Source organism: Tympanuchus pallidicinctus, unplaced genomic scaffold, assembly GCF_026119805.1.
Source record: "Tympanuchus pallidicinctus isolate F22 unplaced genomic scaffold, pur_lepc_1.0 scaffold22, whole genome shotgun sequence".
Lineage (NCBI taxonomy): Eukaryota > Metazoa > Chordata > Aves > Galliformes > Phasianidae > Tympanuchus > Tympanuchus pallidicinctus.
The window spans coordinates 22,102,522-22,125,217 of record NW_026294739.1 but is presented as its reverse complement, the minus strand read 5'-3'; the positions used below and the strand labels follow the sequence as shown (position 1 = coordinate 22,125,217).

Here is a 22,696-nt window from a genome sequence, read left to right as displayed (position 1 = left end):
TATTCATTACATTTTCAAATTTGCTCTTCAAAGATGGAGTAAAAGCCATTAGAACTGTAGTCAGAAATTCTGTTCGTTTTGCTACACATGGAGAATTTCTGGTGTTTTTGACCACTGTCTTCCAATCTGTGAAAATGTGTTTTGTAAGTAAAAGCTTGGAGTTGTAGGGCTCCAACCATCACAGTGCCCGAGTCAGCAGCAAGCTCAGCTGATGGCTTTTGTGGCTGCTTTCTGTCATTGCAGTGACAGAAAAAATTTGAACAAAACAACCTTCTGTGAAGCACATCCCCCTCTGTACGGGGAGGAGAGCTCTGAAAGCAGCAGGCCACCCCAGGCAAGGACATCCATGCTTCTCTGCTGTGGAGAAGAGAGGACTGGCATTCACATCGTGATGTTGGTGCATGCAGGAGTCCTGGAAATCATGGAAAGATGTGAATGTGTTTGACATCACTGCTACAGAATGGTAGGAGGAACCGCAGCTCCCAAGAAGGAGCATTTTAACCCAGTGCCTCCCTGGCTGCCAACAGCAGCCATCAGTGAGCTCCTGGGGCTGTGTGGCTGTGTGTGCAGGGATCTGCACAGGCCTTGGTCTGGGGCCAAGCCCTCAGCTCAGCAGTGTTGGGCCCAGTATGTTCCAGAGTTGTGGATCTCAGTCAGGTGGACCCTCTTGCCATGAAAGTCAGCTAACAGTGCAATGTGGGCAGCCCAGGCAGGAAAGCCTGCCTTTCTGAAGACCCAACTAGTTTTGGTAAGGGATAGGAAAAGCAGTGAAGTTGCTGTAGTAATAGTAAAAAGGTGATCTATGTGGTTTGGTTTTTCTCCCCTTATGATGGAGCCTTGAGTTGTAGCTTTTTCTGTAGCACCTTTCTTTTCTTACAGCTGAGAGAAGTATTGCCATGTGAGGAGGGAACCAATTAAGTAAAACACCGAGCTAATTTCCTGCCTTGTCACCTGCTGCCCCTCTCGGTTCAGTGTCAGAACACAGAGATGCTGATAAGATCAAGACCGAGACCGCGGGCTCATGTTTACCAGCTCGTGTTCATGCTGCCCTGGCGTGGTGCTGCTTGGTGCAGGAAGGTGCCGTGTTCTCTTCTCTTCTCAGGCACACTCCTCCAAGCAGCTGGGAGGGATCTGCCTGCGTTTCTGTTGCTGCTCTGTGAGGTTGTGCCCACCCTTGGGTGTTAGTCAGGCTTTCACTGCTGCTGTTTGCGATTGAATCAGTTTGGGGTTTGAATGGAGCAAATTTTGGCTGCAACTGATGTAGCTATGCTTAAAACAGGGAGCTCTTACTAAGGCACCCCGTCGCAGGAGATGTGCAGTTTCTTGCTCCAACACACCTGATCCCCTACCAGGAGCTGGACTACGGCTGGCAGTTCCAAACAATTGCTGGCTGCATGTGCACCAATGTGGGCTCAGTGTGCCATGTACCAGCTTGACTTGAAGCTCCCATAGGAGCAGAGTTGGGTTTGAGCGTTGCATACTTACCTACAGAGCTCTCTGTACCTGCTTGGATCCTTTAGGTTTGTTTGCTCCCTTGAGTGGCTTTCAGGCTGTTGCTGGCACGGAGAGGAACCAGCTTAGTCAGAGAGAAAATGGGCAGTTTCATCATCTAATAGTGTTTGGCTCTCAGTGTCACAGCTGTTCTGATGGGAACCAAGTTTCATTTCCTGCACAGCCCTTTGTTGATGGCTGTGTTTTGTTTTTCTGTGAGCTGTGCTTGCGGTAAGGTGCATGACATGTAACTGTACTTGGGAGAGTTTGAAACCACATGCATTTTCATAGCACTTGCAAAGGCTGTTTCTCCTAGTCATCTATTTGTATATAAGAATTACAGAACTTCTGTGGAAAGAGCACGCAGAGTTCACATGAGGCTGAGGTTCTTCACAAGAATGCCAGCAAAGCTGAGCCCGAGCACCTGTGTTTCAGTGGCCCTTTGTTGCCCAGCAGCCTGCAGTGCTGCTGCTGGGTGCTTGGCCAGCTCTGTGTCTGTAAGAGATTTTGCCACTGTGTTGGCTCTTACAGATCGGCTGCAGGAAAAACTGAGCTGCTCAGGAGCTGGGTTCTGCTTTTGAGGGCCCTTGTGGAAGTTTATTTCGAGCTGTTGCTGTTACACAGCGCCAAATTTGGTTTTCTTTGCGTGCTGCATTCTGAATAGGGGTCAGATGCTTACTCAGTGAGGATAGCTCCACTGAAGTGGGTTATTTCGTGAAGGGAGCCATTTACGAGGCCTGTTGTTGGAGAGGCGTTGTTAGCAGTCTCCATTCCCACCTCACACGGATCTGCGTGGCTTTGGGAAGCTGTTGAAGTCTCCCTTGGGGTGAAATGGGGGTGGTAATTCTCTGCCTCAGCAGCAGGAAGTTTTGTGGTGTTTGCAGAGAAACGTAATAATTCTTCAGCTGGGAAACACTGTAGAAAGAACACTGCGTTATTACTGGCTTCAGGCTGTCCTGTTCCATCCTTCCCCTTAGATCTCTGCCTGCTGCTTGGTGCGTATGCCGTGCCTCAGAAGCAGTAACCCATCTCTCAGCACTGAAGAGAAAGCGATGTTATGTTAAAGAACGTATCAGGCATAACCTTGAGCATCCAGCAGGCTTTTCTTGAGCCCCGAGTTTGGGGTCTGTGTCCTGCGTTCTGGCCTTGGGCAGCCCAGAAGTGCGGTTGTCGCTTCTGCTTTCATCACCGGTGTCTTAAAGCCGCACGCAGGGATGGAATCACGCAACGCCCGCTGTAATCACAGTTCATTTTTCTGCCGTGGCTTTGCATTATGTAAGCTGGTAATAGGCTTTTTAATATGCAGAGGAAGTGCTTTAACCAAAGAGCTATTATTAAACATCTTTGCTAAATATATTTTAGGATTTCAGAGCATGAGTGCCACTCTGTTGTCATTTGAAAAGTTCGTATCCCTGCGTGGAGATAGAAACTGTTAGAGTGCAAATAAATGTTGAGATAATATGTATTTTATGTGAATTGGGATTTTTAGCAAAAGAACATATATTCTTATTGTCAGTATTTTAGCTGCAAAAAAAAAGAGCAGGTGGCTGTTTGACAGGCAGTACGTTTCTCAGATGCAGTTGTTTAAATATACATTTATCTAAGATTTTCAGCTGTATAAAATAGTGTTATTCTAACAGATGTTAGGTAGAAGATGTGGGGAATTTATAAGTTTGTAGTTGAAGTATTCATGGAAAAATAAAGCAGATTGTGCAGATGTCAGAGAATCCATATGCTCAATTTTCCATTAAAATCGATGGGAAGCAGCAATCCAAACCCTTCACTAGCTTTACAAATAAAAATAGCTATTTTGGAGCATCCCCCTTTTAATGGAAATTTGAGTTGCAGTAAAACTGGGCTAAGTTTACATCATGAAAAAAATGGCAGAGCCTTTCCCTGCTCCCAGCGGAGGGCAGTGGACAGAGAACACCACAGCAGTGTTTATGTTGTCAGCATCTCAGAAATTGCTTGATGGCATTTTTTTCTTCAAGAACTAATTAGAGCCTCCTGGGTTCTCATCTGTCACTTCCTGCAGGTGAGCTCCTTGCAGCTGGGGCTGAGTGGGGCAGCAGAAAGGCAGCCCTGGGTGCCCTGGAGCCAGAGGATGCTCTTTGTGCTGTAGGTGGCTCTGACCCTTATGGTCCAATGGGCTGAACATTGCTCTTTCAAGATGAGGAAACAAGAGGAGTTGCTGTGTTGAATTCCAATTCAGATCATACATGTGGTCAGCAGGGGTGTGCAGGGAGCTGGTTGGGTGCATGGTGCCCAGGTTTGTGTTGCAGTGAACTGTGAGCACTGGTCAGCAGGAACTGCCAGTTCCTCAGCTTGCTTACAGGGAGGTTCCTTTGATAGAGGAGAGGCAGAAACAGTGAGCTGCAAAAATGTAAAAAATTCCAAACAGCAGAGAGACTCGTTGCATTTGTTGGTAATGAGAGAAGCAATCTGGCAAGTTCTATGCAGGTTCCACAGAAAAACACTCAGCTTCCAGAGAAACTATTTTCTGTGCAGGCCCTCGCTAGCTGCCTGCCGTGTCGCTCTCAAACAGAACCTCAACTGCCTGTAGGTTTTGTTCATGTAGGAAAAGAGTTGACAGCAATGCATTTTACTGGAATGGTATGTGAGGTTTTCATATTTCTAGAAGAATGCTGCACAAACCCTACAGTTCCTCAATTGCTTTGCAGCTAGAAAATGCATGCACAAAATATTTTGCATATGCGCCATCAAGCCAGAGGCTTGGGGAGTTTGTCCCAGAGATCTGTTTGCTCTGCAGGAAAAGCAGCAGGAAAAGCAGCCCACGCTGCCTTCATCTCAACCAGTGTTTGTCCTCCCACTGGCTTCCCTCGCTGCATTGCTCGAATTTTCTCTGCTGTGCCTCTCAGCTCTGAGTGCCTGCTGGAGTTGTGTTGTAGCAGAGCTGAGCACACTTTAGATGCCCCGCTGATGTACCAGCAGCCACCCGTGTCTCGAGTGCCTGCACAATTTGTTTTCCAGTCTTCAAAACTGAAGATTTCTGACTGATGTTCATAGATAGAATCACAGAATGGCTTGGGTTGGAAGGGACCTCAAGGATCAAAAACTCCAACCCCACTGCCACATGTAGGGCCACCAACCTCCATATGTAATACTGGACCAGGCTGCCCATCCAACCTGGCCTTGAACACCTCCAGGGATGGGGAATCCACAGCCTCTCTGGGCAGCAGTTCCAGCATCTCATCACTGTCGTAGTAAAGAACTGCATCCTTTTTCTTTGCGCTGCATCAACACAAAACCACTCCAAGCATTTTCTCACTGTCTGATCTGACGATACCACATGCAACACACAAAACTGTAACAGCTTCACTTAAACTCTGGGTTACTGTCTTTAAGAGAAAATAACATCTGTAGAGACAAGTCCGTCTGTTTGTTGGTGCTTTTTGGAGGTCACAGATATTTGGAGTAGGGGAACCTCATTGTGTTGTTTGACTTGAAAACAGAGGGAAGTGGGAATGGATGCTTGAGCAATGAGCTTTTGTACTGAGGAATACCTGGCTGTGCGTTTGCTTTGTAAAGCAGGCGGCAGTGTCTGGGGGTCCTGAGCCAGGGCCAGGCACCGAGTCCATCTCTTCACTCCAAATGGTGATGCAGCACCAGTTGAAACTTGCTTTTCTCAAAACTGACGGTTTTACTGAACAGTGAAATTCAGAATACAGCCAGGGGATGTGTATTTTGCTAAGAAAAAGCATGTGTCCCTAAAGCAGCATTAAAAATCCAGTTGCAAAGAACTTCACTCACAAACTCCTGTCGTGCTCCTGCTGGCCAGGAGTGCAGCTCAGTATCACACACAGATTGTTTCCTCATGGTTTCACACATTGTCTTCTAATAAGGTAGATTGCAGCCTGCTGTTACAGAACAAAATGCCTCCATACCAGGAAGGTGGGTTGACTTTCCTGGTAGATTTTTTTTGTTTCACTACCAAAAGCATGTGGGGCTTTTTGTAAGCCCAACGTGTCGCTTCAGTCCCTTCACCCTGGGCATTTATTTTGATTGCTGCTGGTGTTCCTCCCAGATAAATGCATCTCTGCATGCCTTTGGCACACACAGGGAACAAACTGGGAGCTCCTCATGGATGGTACACGATAGAGCGTTGTCTTGAGAAAAAATGTCACCCAAGGTTTTAAAATAAGCTGTAGATTTCAGGTCTCAGCTTTATGTTTGCTGCTAAGAAAGTACTTTCTATAGTCTCAAAAGCTGCATTTCCCAATAGGAGCAATTAGTAGCTGTTAATGAATAGCAGTAAGCTGACAACCTGTAGAGATTATGAAAGTAGAAGACTAATTATATAAGCTGTATTATTTTGGAAATGCATTCATGTCTAAAATAAGTTCTAAAAAAATACTTTTGTAGGGAGTGAGTGCTATTACTGTCATATCTTTCAGCTTCTTTACGTTCTGCGTTCTAAGTTCCTGTTTGCTGCTAAGCCAGCAATTGGAGTTTTTTGTTTTAATTTGATGCATCTTTCAACACCAACTCATAAACCAACATTAGAAACTGTTTGCTGAGCCGCTCTGCAGTCATTCATCGTGAAGTGCAAAGGAGAGGCAGTTGAAGTTTCCTTTAGATAAAAGGCACACTCTGGTTCTTCATCCACAGCACCATTGTGTTCCGTGTCCTTTTGAAAGCTCCAGTCACTTCACTGCAGTTGCACATTAGCATTGGTTTTTGTAGCAGCAATATGTGTACTCAAAAATAGCTGATATTCCTCAGCATCAACTGTGTAATAGCAAACTCTTGTCTCCTTTTCATATTGCACTGGTTCTGTTTTGTTGCACGTAATGAAAGATACTTGAGCTCCCTGGTGGGTTGGCAGCAGATGCTCCTCATCTGGAGACGTTTGCATTTTCTTTTCTTCCCTGGAGCACTAACTTTCACAAGAATAACCTTTTGAATAGTGTGTAGTTGCTTCTTCCAATGCAGTCGTGTGATGCATTTACTCAGGAAGTATGTTCAAAATGTCAAGGATACGTGTATTGCTTTGTGCAGGATTCATGTGTGTGGAATAAATGCTGCTGGGTCAGGAGGACTGGTGGGTTTGGGTTTGGGCTGTTCTCTGCTGCTGATTGTGGTTGGTACTGCTGCCCACAGAACCTTGTGAAGAGTGAATTGGCCCTGTTTTGTCCTGGTATACATTCCATGTGGAGCAATCCTCTGGTCGTGGGTCTGGCTGTGGGATGTGGGCACATCCAGGCTCTGGGGAGCACTATGTGAGCTGGGGCTCAGTTCTGTGCCATCTCAGATAATTGTAATGGATTACAGAAAGTGACAGTTCTTCATTTCTCCTGTGCTTTCCAGAGGACACGAATTTTGGGTGGATTTAAATGTTATGAAACTATACGAAACTGTGGAGTTTGACCAAATGCGGAGGCTGTCCACACCATCCTGTCCCAACTCCAGCTCCAACTACTACACGGTCTGGAAGTACTTCTGCAGGGATCATTTCGTCTGGAGAGAATACTCTGAGGTATTTAGCATCTTCCAGAGTCCTGCTCTTGGGTTGTAGCACAGACCTACCCATGTGCTATGTGCTATAAGCAGCATGCCCACTTTCAGTCTGTTTTCTCTTTGAACAATTTGAGAAGTTACCATTATCCTTCACTCTTTAGTGGACGTAGTTTTCTGTATCAGGTTTTAAATAAGCCTTCTGTCTCCCAGCTCTTCAAGGTTATGTGTCCATAATAGGACACACTAATACATCCACTGTTAAACGCAATTGTGTGAGACAAAACCAAAGCAAAGCAAAATTTGTTTGCTCTCCACTAGGCCTTTTAGATACCTGTGGTTGTTAAGGGCTCAGCTGTGGCTAACCAGAACTGTACAAGATATTGTATGATCATTGTCTTAAAACTTTGGCAGTGCTAGAAAGATCTCTGCCAATATAAAACGCATCTTGTTCACCTTTTTTCCTGCATCATGCTGACTTTATAGCACGCTGGGAATCTTAGAGCAGAGCACTGCATACAGCCTTTGCAAATAGAATCGTGCAAGAGCTGGAGAGAGTCCAGAAGAAACACTTTTCAGTGGCTTGTGGGTTCAGAGCAAGGGAAAGAGGGGAGGAGAAGGGATTGGATAGAGGGACTTCTTGAGGTGCCTGGCAGAAATACTCACTTTGAACCCATGGTTTATCGTGTGTGCGTTTTCTGTTTTCTTGGAACAGCCCGTTGTGCGGCTGATAGAAGAAGCCAGCTGCCGAGGCCTGAAGGAGGTCCGCTTTGTCACGTGGCATAACCAGTACATCTTAAACATCAAAGATGGCTTCCAGCAGAACGCGTGTTTCAGAAGAGAAATCAAGAGAAGACCTCTTCTTCGCTCCTGCGTTGTGCTGATGCCCTTCTTGCAGTACGTATCCCAGCAGGATGGAAGCTGTGTGCTTTTCACGGTGTTCTGTCCGTGAGATTGGTGTTCATTAGGATGTGACAAGGAGACGGGTATCATTTGGTAGGAAAATGCTTGGCCACATTGGCAACTACTCACTCAATACTTCTCAAGGCAATTGTTATCTGAGGAAGTCCTCGCTGCTGGTCTCTGTTATTTATAGACTCTAATGTACCTTTTGGACCTCAGACATCAGAAGCCCAGATGTGCTTTATTCTTGCCAAACTGTTGTCCAGCTTGCAGCCTTTCACCTACTATGGTGACTGCCAGGCCATCACTTCTAGGTCCCATAAAAATGAGTGTTCAAAAACATTCTATAATTTTCAAGCACAATTAAAGCATTCCTTGTTTTTATTGTCATCTCAAGGGGGGTGAACATGTTTACCATCAAAGGCAGTGAGGAAAGTGTTGCATTGTAGTCATTTTTTGATTACAATTCATAAAAATGCCATTTTTGTGATCTCACCAGCACAGCTGGAAACATTATTGTCGGAGTTCAGTAGTTAGGAGCATATTGTCCTGTTAGCAAAGGGGTGGAAGTCATTAGTCTGACTGGAAGCTTGGCATGCTGGGCCAATCAAAGGAGATTTAACTGCTGCATTAGGGCTAGAATGCTCGTTAGCTTGCTGGGTTGTTAGAGCATCTAATTGCGAGGTGAAAGTGAATTTGGTCAGAGCCTGAAAACAAGTGGCTGCTAGACACATTTTTAGATGTGGTTTCTGGAAAACCAAAAATAATTGAAGAGATACTTGGAGGACGCAAATGAAATGAGCAAACATGGACTTTCTGGGTATAGCAGTTATGGTTCTGATCTTAATGAAGAGTAAGGATTGAAGTTATTTCCCTGGCATTTTACTAACAGTGATGATTTTATTACAGTTTCAATCTATGGTTTTGAGAGATGCTAAAATTATGCAACTCCCAGTAAGTTTAGTGGGCCGTTGAGGGTTCTACACCCATGAGGGTCTGACCATAACTACCAAATCTAAATTGCAGCTCTGAAATTTATGTTGTTCTGCCACAAACCTCATTCTTTTCACTTTTTATCCAAAGTCCTCGTAATTCTGACTTAAAAATCCAGCAACTGTCAATAGAGACCAGAAGAGTGTTTTGAATATTAGCAGGAGACGTCTTTAAAAAGCCAATGTTTGCCTCCACATATCACACAGTGCTCCTCACCTGCGGGGTTTCCCAGCTGCTTGTGGCAGTTATAACATTTCGAAAGAGTGCTGGAATAGAAACAGTGGTGATGGTGTGACAGTAGTGAACAAATGCTGACTTTTTACTGCTTTCCCTCGTACAATACATGCTTACACATAAGTTACATTACTCAGAATAGATGAACAAAGTACACCAAAGGATGCAGGGCTTTTATTGTGCTTGCTGACTTACTCATTAATCCACAGCTTCCTGTTATTTTGCTCTTGCTCCTTGAGCCTGAGTGTGAGCGAGGTTCTCAGTTGACTTTAGGATGAGAAGAGCAAACTAAATAAAACCACAGTGGAATATTGCAGGTTGCTGTTTTGATAATCACACTTAGAAAAGGCCGTCTTCTGGGTCTCTTTAAGCTGTTAATGAACAGTAAGAAGTTTGAGTTCAGTCAAATCCATGCAAATGAGCTGAAATCTCTGTTCAGTTTTGAGCAGCCAGTGGCAGCCGCGTGAACAGTTTTGTAGAGTATTCCTGCTTTGAGCAGTGTGAACAGTGTTACAGCTAACCTGGTTTGGAAATCAAGTGAATCTGGAAGCAGACACACACACCCCATTGTTCCTGTAGTCCTGAAGAGCTCAAAGGCAATCAGAAATTCACATGGAATTATTTCTGGGTCACACAGAAACTCACACGAGGTTCTTTCAGGCTCATATATCAGAGATGAAATATTCTGAGAGGTGACCTTAATTGGCATTTCCTTAGCTAAGATGTAAATAGCAGTAAATTGTTATTTATCTAGATAATTATGTTTGCTCTGCAGAGAAAGCAGGCTAACAAGCATGGGCAATCAGATGTTGCTCTATTTTTTGTATACCTTGGGAACAAATGGGCTTTTCAGCCTGAATTGCACTTGAACAGAGGATGACTGGTTCTTGAAGATTCGCTCTGTGGAAATAACTTTGCCTTCAGCAGAGCTGTGAGTTTGCTCCCCAGTAAACTTCCTTTTACAAAGAGAGGACAGGGAGTCTTGTTTGTCTGTTGTTCCTGTGCACTAAATGCAATTGCATATATGCAGGGAGGCAGGATTTGGCCTTGGGTGTTGTCAAACCTCAGCTCGCCCAAGGTGAATGCACGAAATTCCCTCCCTCTTGCCCCCTAGGCAGAACAAATCTTCTCCTTATGCTTTGGCCATGATGTTTTATGAGAAAACAAGTGACCTGAGAAATCTCATGAGCACGGGTAAAATGAGCTGTGCTGTTTGGAGACAGGGCTTGCCCTGTGTCTCTCGAGTCAGACAGCAGAAACCCCCTGCCACTTTTGTAAGCTTCCCTAACAAGAGGTGGCTGCTTCTCACTGCTCTTCACCTGCTTGTCACCACTTTTGGCTGGTCCTGGAGTCGGTAGCAACCTTTTCTGTGAGAACACTTGAGCAATGTCTTCATCTGCTTAAGTCTGAGAGAGTTCAGTGTATTCCTGCAGCTTAGAGGCAACCTCACCAGCCTCATGAGCTGAAGATATATATGCTTACAGACAGAAAACCAGAGCCTGAACCTGCTGGCTTTACATATTCAAAGTATTTGCATTGACGTAAGTGGGAGAACTCCATTAAGTAAGGATTATTCAGCTGAGCAGAGCTTGCATGTTCAGATTATAATCAGGTGAATATAAGCCACAACTGCCATACTCTTTATCTAAATTTAGTGGGTTCAAAAGCATGAACAATTCCACAGCAGTGAGGGTATTAAGAGTGCAATCTTGCCTTGGCAACTTGATTTTGCCAAGGTGTGGCCCTTTTCTGGTGCAAATGGAGCTTTTCTGTCATAAGCAATAGAGGCAGTGGTTGCCTTCCTTCTGCCACTGCTGACCTCTTCCCTGGCAGCACACCCAAAAGGAGAGGCTGCTCTCACACATGGAAATAAGGAACTGCAAATGCAAATCAACATCTGGCCTGTGCAAACGAAAGCAGTACGATCCTGGGTAGCACTGCAAACGTAATCCCTTCTTCTAGATAATGTAGTGAAATATATGCAGCTTTTGCCTGTAAATATTATTAATCATGGATATTCATTATACTGTGCAAGAAACTGTTTCTGCTCCTTGTGTTGTAGTCTAGGGAAATTAGGTCAAATGTTGCCAAATTATTCTTCTCCTCTGATTCTGTATGTCTTACTCTACATGTTAAAATAAGTAATAGTTTACAACCAGCTTATAAAAGGCTTGTGTTTGATAGCATTCTGCCTCTTATGTAGTTTATAACCACCCCTCCACCCTAGAATCTGAACAATAAAGATTATAACAGGCTTTTAAATCGCCACCAGCTGGTAATATTTTCCCAAGTGGAACTGCATGCTGGAAACTCAAGATTTTATTATTAGTTTGGATGGATGCAGGAGTTATTAATACAGAAGAAATAGCTGGCATAATTGTTTTAAATGAGCATTACGGTGATGTAAATGGTTACAGAATCAAAGAGCAGTGATTGTTAAGAAACATTGGTGACCAAGTAACTGTGATGAGAAGCTGTTCAGCTTGTGAATGTTCAGGTGCAAATTTGTTCTTCTTCCCAAACCAGGACTCTAGGTGGCAGTTCTCCAGTGCCCTCTCCGTCAGCCGAACCGCTTTCCTCACATGTCTTATCTCCAACTGCTGTTACCTCTCCAAACTTCTATCCTGAAACCTGGATTAGTATGGATCCGTCTCAGGACTTCATCCAAGTGCCTGTTTTGAAAGAAGATAAAAGCTACAGAACCATTTATAACCTGTTTCACAAGACTGTGCCAGAGACCAAATATAAAATTTTGAAAATTCTCAGAGTGCAAAATCAGTTTCTTTGGGAGAAATATAAAAGGTAAGATGGTGCAGGCACCCTGTCCTCGCGTCTCCTCTTACACCTAATGTTCCAGAGCATAATGCCCATGCCCTTTGCTTGAAGAGCTGTAGCGAAAACTGCTCTTTGCTTGCAGATCTACAGTGAATTCTCATTTTCAGTTTCCATCTTCTATTCCAGGAAAAAGGAATATATGTCCAAGAAAATGACTGGGCTTGACAGGATAATGAACGAAAGGCATTTGTTCCACGGCACCTCCCAGGATGTGGTGGATGGTATCTGCAAGCACAACTTCGACCCGCGCGTCTGCGGGAAGCATGCCACCATGTTTGGCCAGGGCAGTTACTTTGCCAGAAAGGCAAGCTACTCTCACAATTTTTCCAAAAGGTCACCCAAAGGAGTTCATTACATGTTCCTGGCTAAAGTACTGACGGGGAGATACACTGTGGGCAATCACACCATGAGGAGACCTCCGCCTGTCAACCCGGGCAGCATCACCAGTGACCTCTATGACTCTTGTGTGGACAATTACTTTGAGCCTCAGATTTTTGTCATTTTTAATGATGATCAGAGCTACCCTTATTTTATTATCCAGTATGAAGAAGTTAGCAACACTGTCTCCATTTGAAAACTCGTGCTGCTAAATTACTCTTATTGACATTTGTAGCAGTTTTTGTGAGGGAAAAAAAAACCAACATTACAGAACTGAATAAAATTACTTGTTTGCAAGGAGGTGACTCTAAAAATGTAGAAGGAAGATCTGAAGTGACCAACTGTGCATTTGCTGTTTGATTATGTATGTGCAAACTGTAAATATTTTTCCATTGTTTATAGTTGAAAATCTGTGCCTTTTGTTATAAAACACTGTTTATTTATGTTAGTAAACATTCATGTTTAAAATTGTGTTTGTGTGCATTAATTTCAGTTGTGTTCTGTGCATACTGCAGTGTCTAGAAAATTGTGCTCTGGTCTTGAACTCTTACAGATGGGTGTTTCTAGATGGAGTCAGCCAGGCTGGGCAGGACCTCCCAGATCACAAAGTCCAACCTGGCCCACCGAGTGCCAGCACTGGGCCATGTTCCTCAGTGCCATGGCCACACATCCCTCAAGCACTGCCAGGCATGAGGATCCAGCAGTGCCCTGGGCAGCCTGTTTCAGTGCTCAGCCACCTCTCTGCAAAGAAATTCTTCCTAATGTCCAGTGTAAACCTTCTCTGGTGCACCTTGAGGCTGTTTCCTTGCACCCTAGATAATCCAAACTAGCTAATTTTCATCCTGGGTCTACTACATGAGAGATGCTCATATCCATTCCTTTTACTGCTTTATTTCAAGAGCACTGGGAGACATTACCAAACTAATATGTTGCTCATAGTCTGGATTACTAAACAAATTCCCACTGCTGTCAGGTGCCCCGAGCTGAAGGAGGGCAGCTCTGCAGAACGGATTTATTGGAAAAGAAACCTCAAAGAAACCCTCTCTTGGATGAGGTTTCAAATTTGGTCAAGAATGAAAGTTCTTGCTAATGTTACTTTTACAGTTAATTAAGCTGATAATGAGTTAAAAAATGATATATTAAAGTAATAGTCAACACATAATACTCATTTAATCAGGGCCTTTGTTGTGTTTTCTAGGCGTCTCTGCTTGGCTCGGTGCTCCTCAGTACCTTTAGCTGTGATATGGACAAGAAGTAGAAAGTAGTGACTGCTGGTTGCAAGTGGCCCCAGCCAGGAGGAGTGCAGAGGACAGGTCAGTGGTTCAGAGCCCTACACACTGCCCAGGAGGACAAGCTCTTCTCAGTGCCACCTGTGTTAACCCTGCTCATATCTGCAGCAGTCAAACCACCTGTAGGTAGAGGAGGGGCAGAACTCAGGCAGCTGGTTCCAGTTAGCTCCCATCCTCTGCTCTTGGCAGCATAGGGGGTGTTTGCCTTGGGGAAGGAGGGCTGTGTTGGTGCGATGGGCCTCCTGGAGAGAAGACATCAGGAAGGTAAGGTGGGCTGTGGGGCGGGGAGTTGGGGTTGGTGATATAGCCTAGGTTGTTGGCTTTTAAAAGCTACTCAGTCTGCTGTCTTGCTTCTTTCTGATGACCATCAGGATTTCCTGGCTAAAGAGCAGTTTGGTGATCTCTTGTAAGGAGAATTGGGAGAGCACGGGCATGATTCAGGCCTTGCAAATGGGAGTGCCCCTGCTGGCTTGGGAGCTAGGGGACTGCTGCAGTTCTCCCTCTGTGCGTTCATGTGTGACTATGTATATATGTATGTATACGTGTTAAAATGCCATACACAAATGCAAGTGACTTGAAACTCCTGCTGGTGAGCACAGGTGGAGTATCAAAATGCTCGTTACTGCATTTCCCACTCTGCTCACTTCCCCTTGCTGTTGTTATGACTTGAGCTTTGCCTGTACCAGCACTGAGGTTGCTGGGCAGGCTTTGTCCCCTCTGTGTCCATGCTGCACAGTGCTGGGCTGTGGCTGCTGCGTTGGTTCTGTTTTTTCCACAGCATAAGCAAGTGATTGCATTTTCTGGTGCTACTTTTGATCGTGGCACGTGCCAAGAAATCTGGGATTATGTACCCCAGCTCCTGGGGCAATCATTCACAATATACTGCAACTATTTGCTATAATTTCCAGCCGTAAGTGGAAATCTGAGGTTCTCACTCGGCACTGAGAACTGGGAGCTTGGCTGGAGAACATCTCTTCCACTGGGGCTTCTCTGCCAGCAGCGGTCAGCAGTATCACCTCCATGCTAATGCAGCAAACAAAAAACCCTCTTAATTCTCTAATGGCTGTGATTGCACTGTTGGATTGCAATGTCAGATTGTCCTCAGGATCGTTCTTTCCTAATGGATGCTGGGCTCCTTTTTTCCCCTGCTAGAGGGGTACAAACTGTTTCGAGCATGCTTTTATGACTATAAATCATCATCTGCTTTTCTCCCCTTCCACAAGGAATGAGTTCCTGTGTATTGATACACGCTTGGTTTTGTTTCATCTTGCTGTTGGATTTGGTGCAATCTTCTCACCTCTGACTCTGCCCAGTGCAGAAGGGTTTCCCAGACCTCAGCAGGAGTGAAGCTGTGCCTCCTCCAGGAGCAGTGGGTAGCTGGGGCCTGGAGCAGTCCCCAGAAGGACACGGTCCATGTTGCAGGATGCAGAGGAGGCTGCCCCCGGCCTTGGTCTGGAAGACTCAAGGGCCTGCAGTGCTGTGAGTTTGAGTCCCAGACCAGCTGTGTGGTGGAACTTCTGCACCCAGCAGTGCCCATCCAGGAATTTCCCTTCCCTTCTCGCTTCTGGATGCTGGAGAGGAAGAGGCTGCCTTGTGTGGGCGCACAAATGTGCCCTTCACGTGGCAGAGCCTGGCTCAGTGCATCCTACTGGATGGAAGAGGCCTTGGAATCATAGAATCACAGAATCACTCAGGTTGGAAAAGACCTCCAAGATCTCTGAGTCCAGCCCCGGCCCACACCCACCATGCCTTCTAATCCTCAGTGCCACATCTCCACGGAACATCCACATCTCCAGAGATGGTGATCCCACCACTCCCTGGGCAGCCTGTTCCAATGCCTCACCGCTCTTCTGGAGAAGAAATGTTTCCTAATAACCAACCTAAACCTCCCCAGCGCACCGTGAGGCTATCACCTCTTGTCCTACTGCTGCTACTTGGCAGCAGAGACCAACACCTACCTCTCTGTGACCTTTGCTGCCAGCATCCCACCCTGCAGGTCCCAGGAGGACTGGTGGCCCCTCTGTGACTGCCGTGCAGGTGGCACCGCTGGTGTTTGGTGATGGAATTGGGGCTGGACCACGCTTGGTTTCCCACACTGGCACACAGAACCCCCTGGGCAACACAGGTGATGTGTCCTCATGTGTCCCCATGCCCCGCTGTCATGCAGCCTGCACTCTGTGACTCAGCCAGGCCCTGTCGCTGTTAGGGATGCATCCCCTCTGCGCTGTGTGCAGCTGGCTGTGCTGGTCCAGCAGGTGCAGCTGGGCCGCCTGCAGGGAGGGACCTGCCGGGCTGCCTCTGCTCCCCGGGGCTGAATCACACCCACGGCTATCATAGGGCAGCTGAGGTGAGTCCCTGAGCCCAGCACCAGCAACAATTGATGGACATGGATGGGATCTTCTGAGCCTCCTCCAGGCCGAGCAGCCCCAGCTCTCAGCTCTCCTCACAGCAGCAATGCTCTGGGCCCTGCAGCATCTAGGTTGGTTTGTGTTCTACTTGCTGCCCAGCAGGACTCCTCTGAGCCACATCTAGCCAGATGGCCCCACTGCCAGGACTGCTCTTTGCACTTCTCATTGAGCCACGCAGTGCAGACCAAGAACAGCAGCACTGTCCCAGCAAGGGCCCAACAAGACATCTTCCTCCTTCGTGGGCTGCCTTTTTGTTTTCTCCCTCAGCTTGTGAAACACAAGGAAGAAGGAAGTTCAGAGGCAGTGTTGGGTGGTGAGCCCCCAAGTTCCCAATGTGGCTGCTACATGTCATTTCACCAGGGCCCCCTTCTAGGTTCTATGGTTTGGGTTGGAAGAGACCTTGAAGGCCATCCCATTCCAAGGGCAGATGCCCCATGGAACATCTAGCTGGAAAGGAAAGGACATGCACAGCCCTTCCATCTCTTCAGCACACAAAGCTGGCCAGGACCTGCACTGGGTTGAAGGGGATGTGAGGCTGCTGGCAGTGCTGGTGAGGTGAGGATGAAGTGCAAAAAGAAATGAGGAAATGATTTAAGAAAAGTGAGAACTGGTTTCTTGTGAGGAGGAGGAAGGGAGAGCAAAAGGAGTAGGAACAGAAACAGGGAAGGGAGGGTATGGAGAGCTCAAGGAAATGTCCATTGGAAAAATGCTAGGGTAGAAGCACAAATAGAAAATGAGAGCAGGACAGAAGAAGCTTCAGGAAATGGGAAGGAAGGTGCTGGTGACTGGAAATCAATGGCCAGAAAACAATGAGCGTGCAGAAAGTACAGAAACCCAGCCCAGGGGCAGCTGCTGTGTTCCATCATGAGTGGGAGGCTGCAAAACCAGGGGATGCTTTCTTGTACCAAGAGGTTTTATGGCCTCTGTGCTCTTCATTGCTTCCTTGGGTATCTGCACACCATCCCAGTGGAAGGACGGAGCTCTGTACAACTCTGAAACCAAAGGCTGCTGATATCCTCAGATATCTTCATCCCTGTTTCTTTGGGAGGAGGCCTTGTGCAAGAGGAAGTGGAAACCATGGTTCCACTGCCTGGAGTGGCTCCTGCTGATATTTTTCCATAGAGTAAAATTGGAAATGGCTTTTTAGGAAAGCACACTGTGATTTATCAGGGTATGACTGCTCCACATGCCTCACCATGCCCAGCAGCACCTTTGCTATGCAGCAACAGGAGCACGTTGCTTGGGGTGAGCTGGCAGGTCGGGGGCTGGGTCAGCTCTTGCTGTATAGGGCTGGAGGGGGCCAGTGGTGCCCTGCAGGATGTGGGAGGTGCTGTGGGGCTGTGGCTGTGCTCGTGCTGCCCACGACGTGCTGTGTGCTCATCCCCAACAGTCCCTGCTGAAGCCTGGGGCACAACCAAGGCAGGGTGTTATCAAACAGCTGTCACACAGCTCCCACACTGAGATGCACGCACATAAGGTAGGTGTGCTGCCCATCCCCTTAAATTACAGCCTACGCATCTGCAATCTGGGGGATGTGCCCTAGTGCATGAGCAAGAGGGCAGCAAGACCTGCCTGAGGGCCGTGTGCTGCAAGCTGGGTCTTGCTGTGCCCTGCCTACCCTGCATGCTTCTCCTGCTCTTCCATATTCCTGAAAGTTATCATTTTTCCGCAACTTTCCTCCCCCAGGAGGCAGTGCTGGCAGCCTGGCTCCGTCTGCTTCCTGCAGAACCCCACAGACCCTCTCTGCACTGTGTCACATATGCTGGGTAAGGGCTTAAGCAGCTGTGAGTCTGTTGGGAATAAAGTCACAGTTTGTGAGGCATTTAAATTCTTTTCATGGAAAGCATCAAGCCTGGTATCGCACTGATATTTCCATGCTCTGCAGGTTTTCATTTGTTTTGCATGCCACGGCAAACCATGCCCAGATGTCTAAGAGGCAGGATCTCCTTCAGAGCAGTCCTGAACAACGCAGGGTTATGCAGGAGCTTGTGCTGCTGCCATCAGGGTTTTGTTGAAAGCCCTGCCACAGCCTGCTGCACCCTGTGCATGGGGCTGGGGAAGGGCCTGTGAGAGTGCCTCACTGCCCTTATCATAAAAGAACAGCCCTGCAGAGCCAGGGGTGCGAGGTGAGGGGCTGCAGTGACAGCTCTTGGTCCCCTGGGTGCATTTTCCTTATGCTCTCAGGCCCATTAGCATCAACAGAAGTGCCATGTGCCAGCCCAGAGCAGAGCAATCCCTCGCAGGAGGACTTTGTTGGCTCCTTCTGACTGTGGTTTACATGTGGCGTTGCTCAGTTTGGTGGATTAACAAGAATGCTGAAAAATGTGGAAAAGCAATCCTGGCTGTTGCCATGCTGAAGTACTTTCTTAACGAATTCTGATGAGTCTGGTTCTGGGAATGAATTGGTGTGTCTGTAACTGGACCTCTGGAAAAACCATACGAGGCGCTCTGCCAGCAGCTGTGCACATATCCCACCACATGGCCTTGACCTCTTCCATCACACAGTGTAACTTCCTTAGTTACTGTTTCCAAGGGAAAAGCACCAGTGATTGTCATAAACTTTGCTTTCCCATCCAAAGAGAGGATTGCAAGGGATTCATGCACAGGGGAGCACCAAGAGGGTCTCCATGGGGCCACAGAGCTGCTGGGGTCACTCATCTCCAAGGAAAGACTGGGTCCCTGCCCCACGACAAAATGTACTGGTATTTTTAAGGACAGCCATGAGATCCTGCATCCTCTGACATCACTTCTCTACCCTATGGGTGCTGGGTTTTCCCACGTTGTGATGGAATAACACTAGATGTGTTTCATATATGGTCTCCCAGTGGGATTTGAAAAGACCACAGCGAGGCCCAGAATGCCTGAGGATGCTGTCTAGCTGCTTTCTTTCCTCCCCTGCAGTCTCATCTTCCAGAGTTTCTCTGTTTTTTTCTGTCCCTCCACAGAATACTTTTCTTTCTTAAACTGATTATTTGCCATTTAAATGTTTCCATATGAAGATTTGTGCTCCTCCAATGAGACACAGCAGTAAAAAGTTGAGCTTTAAAAGCCATGCCGTATTGATGACGCGTCTCTCACTGGCCATTATTTTCTCCTGGCTCTCACCCTGAGCAGCCTCTTATCTTTGCCTGCATCTCTGCTCCATGCTGGCCGGGTCTCTCCAGGCTCAGTGGGACAGGACATCACTTACTGTTCAGACAGCACACAGACCAAACACTGGCCATGAGAAAACTGCTCTCATTTCCTTAATTTACTTTAGGCATCCAGTTACCTTAAGTTGTGCCCTGTGCTTTTTGAGGCTCACTTGCATTTTTTTTTCTGTAGGCTGTGGTAAAAGCTCCAGCTGGGAGCCTGGTGTACCAGCACTGAGCTCAGGGAGTCCCAGGCAGAGAGAGCCAGCAAAGCCTCTGCATGCACCAGAGAGTGCAGAGGAAGGGGAGAGCCATGCTGCCAGGAGCTGTGGGCTCCACAAGAGCATCCAGTGAGAAAGGGTCGGGGAGGGCTTTTGCTCTCCATCAGCCTCTCCCTGCCTGGCCACCTGGTTCCTGGGCTACTTGAAGTGCAGTTTTCAGGCCTTGTCCTTTGGCAGTTGGCTCTTGGGGTTGAACGTAACATTCTTATTTTCAAAAGCTCATCTTTTTCTTCTTGTCATTTGCAGTCCAGCTTTTTCAACGTTATTTTTAGAATCCTGTATTTTAATGCCTTTGCATGAACTGCTGGGATTTCCCTTTGCTTCAGTGTCAGCAGTCAGCCAGGAAACCCATGCCGGGTGCCAAAAAGAAGCCTTCTTTCATAAATGTGCATTTGTTTTAATTTCCCTTTGCTGCAGTGAGCTGTGCTGCTTTCTTGTTGGGTGATGCAGTGCCATGCAGCGCAATGGGCCCAGCATGGCCGCTTGGGTCAGTCTCTGATGGTGCACACCAGTGGGAAATGCTGGTCTGCAGGAACCCAGGGAAGGGATTGCTTTCTCATCCTTATGAAGAAGAGCTGGCAGAAGGCAGCTGGTGCTTTAAATGGCTGAAGACATAAACGATGGTTCCTGTTTGACCATCCGCCTTTGGCACCTCGATAGAACCGCCTTTGATGGACCACACATCTGCTACAAGGCAAGGAAGTTGCCATCAGGGAGGCTGAAACCAAATGAAGGATGCAGGGCTCTGGGTCCTGCTCCAGCTCTGCCACTGAGCGAGCGACCTGATAATTCCATCCATCCACCTGGTGCAGCCTGAGCAGGGAGAGGCTCTGCGCAAACAGCGCAATTAGGCTTCTCTGGGTCAAAGCGAATTCCACACCACTCACGTCCTGTTGCTGCCTGGCTGCTCTCTTCCTCCCAGCCAGGAAGGCATTATGTGGCAAGGATTACGTGAAGCAAATTTTAGCTTCTATTTTTAAGAGTCCTGAAAGGCGATACCTCGATGTTAGTCATTGCTGTCCTCAAAATAAACGGCACGGCAGCTCCGGGCGCTTTGACATTCACGGGGAAGCTGGAGCGGACGCGGCGCAGCTTGTGCAGATGTGCTCTGGCAGCGGGGCCAGCAGGGCACGACCCCGGTGCTCAAGAACGAGTTCGGCAGCAGCAGCAGCTCCGCGCTCCTCAGGTGCTGCTGTCTCTGGGTGAGCCGGGAATGCGAGGCGGCCCCGGCCGTGCGTGCTGGAAACGAGCACGGAGCGCGAGGCGGCAGCCGGCGAGCAGATGATGACAGACCTACATTTGTCTCATGAGCCGATCCCTGGAGGCGAACGGAGCCCCAGCGAATGCGCTGGCACAAGCTCCCGCGTGCCGCTCCCGCTGCACCGCCCTGCAGCGTGGCAGTGCCCAGGGATGTGCGTGTGAAGAAGCAGGTCACGGGCAGCAGCGGCACAACGCAGGGAGGCACAAAGGCGGCGGAGCAGTGCGGCTGTCCTTGGTTCACTTCTCCGTGGCTCGGCCGGCGGCGATGTCTCCGGGGGTTCCCTGGTGTAACGCTGATTCCTACGAGCTCACGCCCACCCGGGTTGCTGCCTGGAGGGGCGGTTTGGCTGAGAGCCTCTTGAAGGGGACACCGGCCAGCGGCCCCTGCCCTGCCTCTGGGGGTCGTGCTGGGGATGAGGCTGAGCTCTGCCTCACCTGCCGTGCTGCCTTCTGAAACCGCAAGCGCTGCAGGCAGCAAGTGCCTTGAGCTGCTAGAGGAAGACTCAGTTACTTCCCAGACATGGAGAAAGGCAGTAGTTAGGGGCACATCATGTGTGTTCTTCGCCTCCTGTGTCCTCGCTATGATTTACCAGCAGACCATATTTCCATAAGCAAACTTGTATAGGAGACAAGTCTGGTTGATGCCACCGCTGTCCCAGCCCTGCACTTCCTCCAGGGCACCTGCTTCCAGGATTTCCTCTGCTATCGGGCTCTGACCGGGAGCTGCTGCTCACTCCCGGCCTTACTCACTTCCAGCCACAGCCCCGCTTCCTGCTGTGGAGGCTGCACACTGCTGTGAAAGCCACAGGCGAGCCAGTGGTGATCAATCAGCCCCATCCTGCTGCCGTGTGTGCACCACTGCCCCGACACGGCCTCATCTCCTTTTAATGCCTGCAACACCCTGGTGAGGAGCAGCAATACTTGCTAGCAGAAGAGTTGCACAAGACAGGAGCTGAGTCACTGTCCCAGAGTGTCTGATGAATAAGAATTGAATGCAGACCTCTCACGGCAAGGGACTGTGCTCATAACTACCAGAAACCCTCTTCTTGTAATGGGAAAAAAAAAAAAAAAAAAAGTTGTTTCAGGAGTAGAGCTATCTCTCAATGCAGAAAGCACCACCTATGCTGGTAGTTTTTCTCCTAGCTTGCTCCCATCCTGCCCGCTCAAGGGATTGCTTTCACTCACTGTTAGCAGAGGGTCCCCATCTGTAAAGCAAACAAGAGCTGGGACTTGGCGCTGACACGGAGCCCTCCGCCCTCCGGCACCTTGATAACACAACAGGTCTTTCAGCAAACAGGTTTATGGAACAGGCACGGCGCAGGCAAACAGCCCCACTGCAGGGCCGTGGTGCAGCCGTGCTGGGACTGCATTCTTTTGGGCAGGGACTGGCTCTTATCACGTTTTCAGAGCACCAGGCGCTGTGGACCTTAATCCTGCTGGGGCCTCAAGGCGTGACAGCTGCATAAATATTTAATGTGCCTTTAGTTGTGGGGTGGGGAATGTCACTCGAATCCCCCATGGGAAGTGCTGATCCTCTGTGTGTGTGACTGTGCTGATACTGTATTTTAAGATCTAACGCTGAGTATCTGCCACAGTATCTGCTGAGGTACCACAGAGTGCACTCAAACGTGTATTGCACCAAGAGCAAACATGGGAGCACTTTGATTCTGCAGGCATCGATCCCAGTTCAGCACACGGAGCGCTGCAGAGCTCCCCGGCCCCACGCGTTCCATGCTGGGGAGCCTCGGGAGCCCTGCTGCCGTGGTTCGCTCACAGCAGTGGCACGCTCCTATGGCAGGCAGCCGGTGCCTTTAGCTAGAGAGGGCTTCCTGCACACCTTGCAGAACTCAATCACGGCCTTTTCTCCCGTATTTGGAGAAAAATTCCACAGTAAAAGGTCAGGAAGCTGATATTTGTATGTGTTTTCTGTTCTGTAAGGATGAAAAACGTTGTGAAAGGAGCTGTTAAGCTGGAGGATGTGAGATTTGCTCTTCTCTTCAGCTTTCCTGTGGCTAAGG

At 48.0% G+C, this 22,696-nt stretch overlaps 2 protein-coding genes across 6 annotated transcripts in view; both read left to right on the top strand.

Moving 5' to 3' along the window:
- TIPARP (TCDD inducible poly(ADP-ribose) polymerase) overlaps positions 1-12,777 on the top strand; it is a 33,282-nt gene extending 20,505 nt beyond the window's left edge. For all 5 annotated transcript variants that reach the window (XM_052686094.1, XM_052686092.1, XM_052686091.1 and 2 more), the window contains 4 exons: positions 6,820-6,988; positions 7,682-7,863; positions 11,623-11,898; positions 12,058-12,777. In XM_052686094.1, coding sequence (XP_052542054.1) covers positions 6,820-6,988; positions 7,682-7,863; positions 11,623-11,898; positions 12,058-12,505 — 1,075 coding nt within the window. In that variant the 3' untranslated portion in view covers positions 12,506-12,777. The remainder of the gene's footprint in view (positions 1-6,819; positions 6,989-7,681; positions 7,864-11,622; positions 11,899-12,057) is intronic.
- Positions 12,778-13,526: 749 nt separating this feature from the next.
- The window catches only part of LEKR1 (leucine, glutamate and lysine rich 1), a 62,167-nt gene continuing 52,997 nt past the window's right edge, over positions 13,527-22,696 (top strand). Inside the window, exon 1 of the mRNA XM_052686100.1 lies at positions 13,527-13,622. The gene's annotated coding sequence lies outside the window, so the exon portion shown is untranslated. The remainder of the gene's footprint in view (positions 13,623-22,696) is intronic.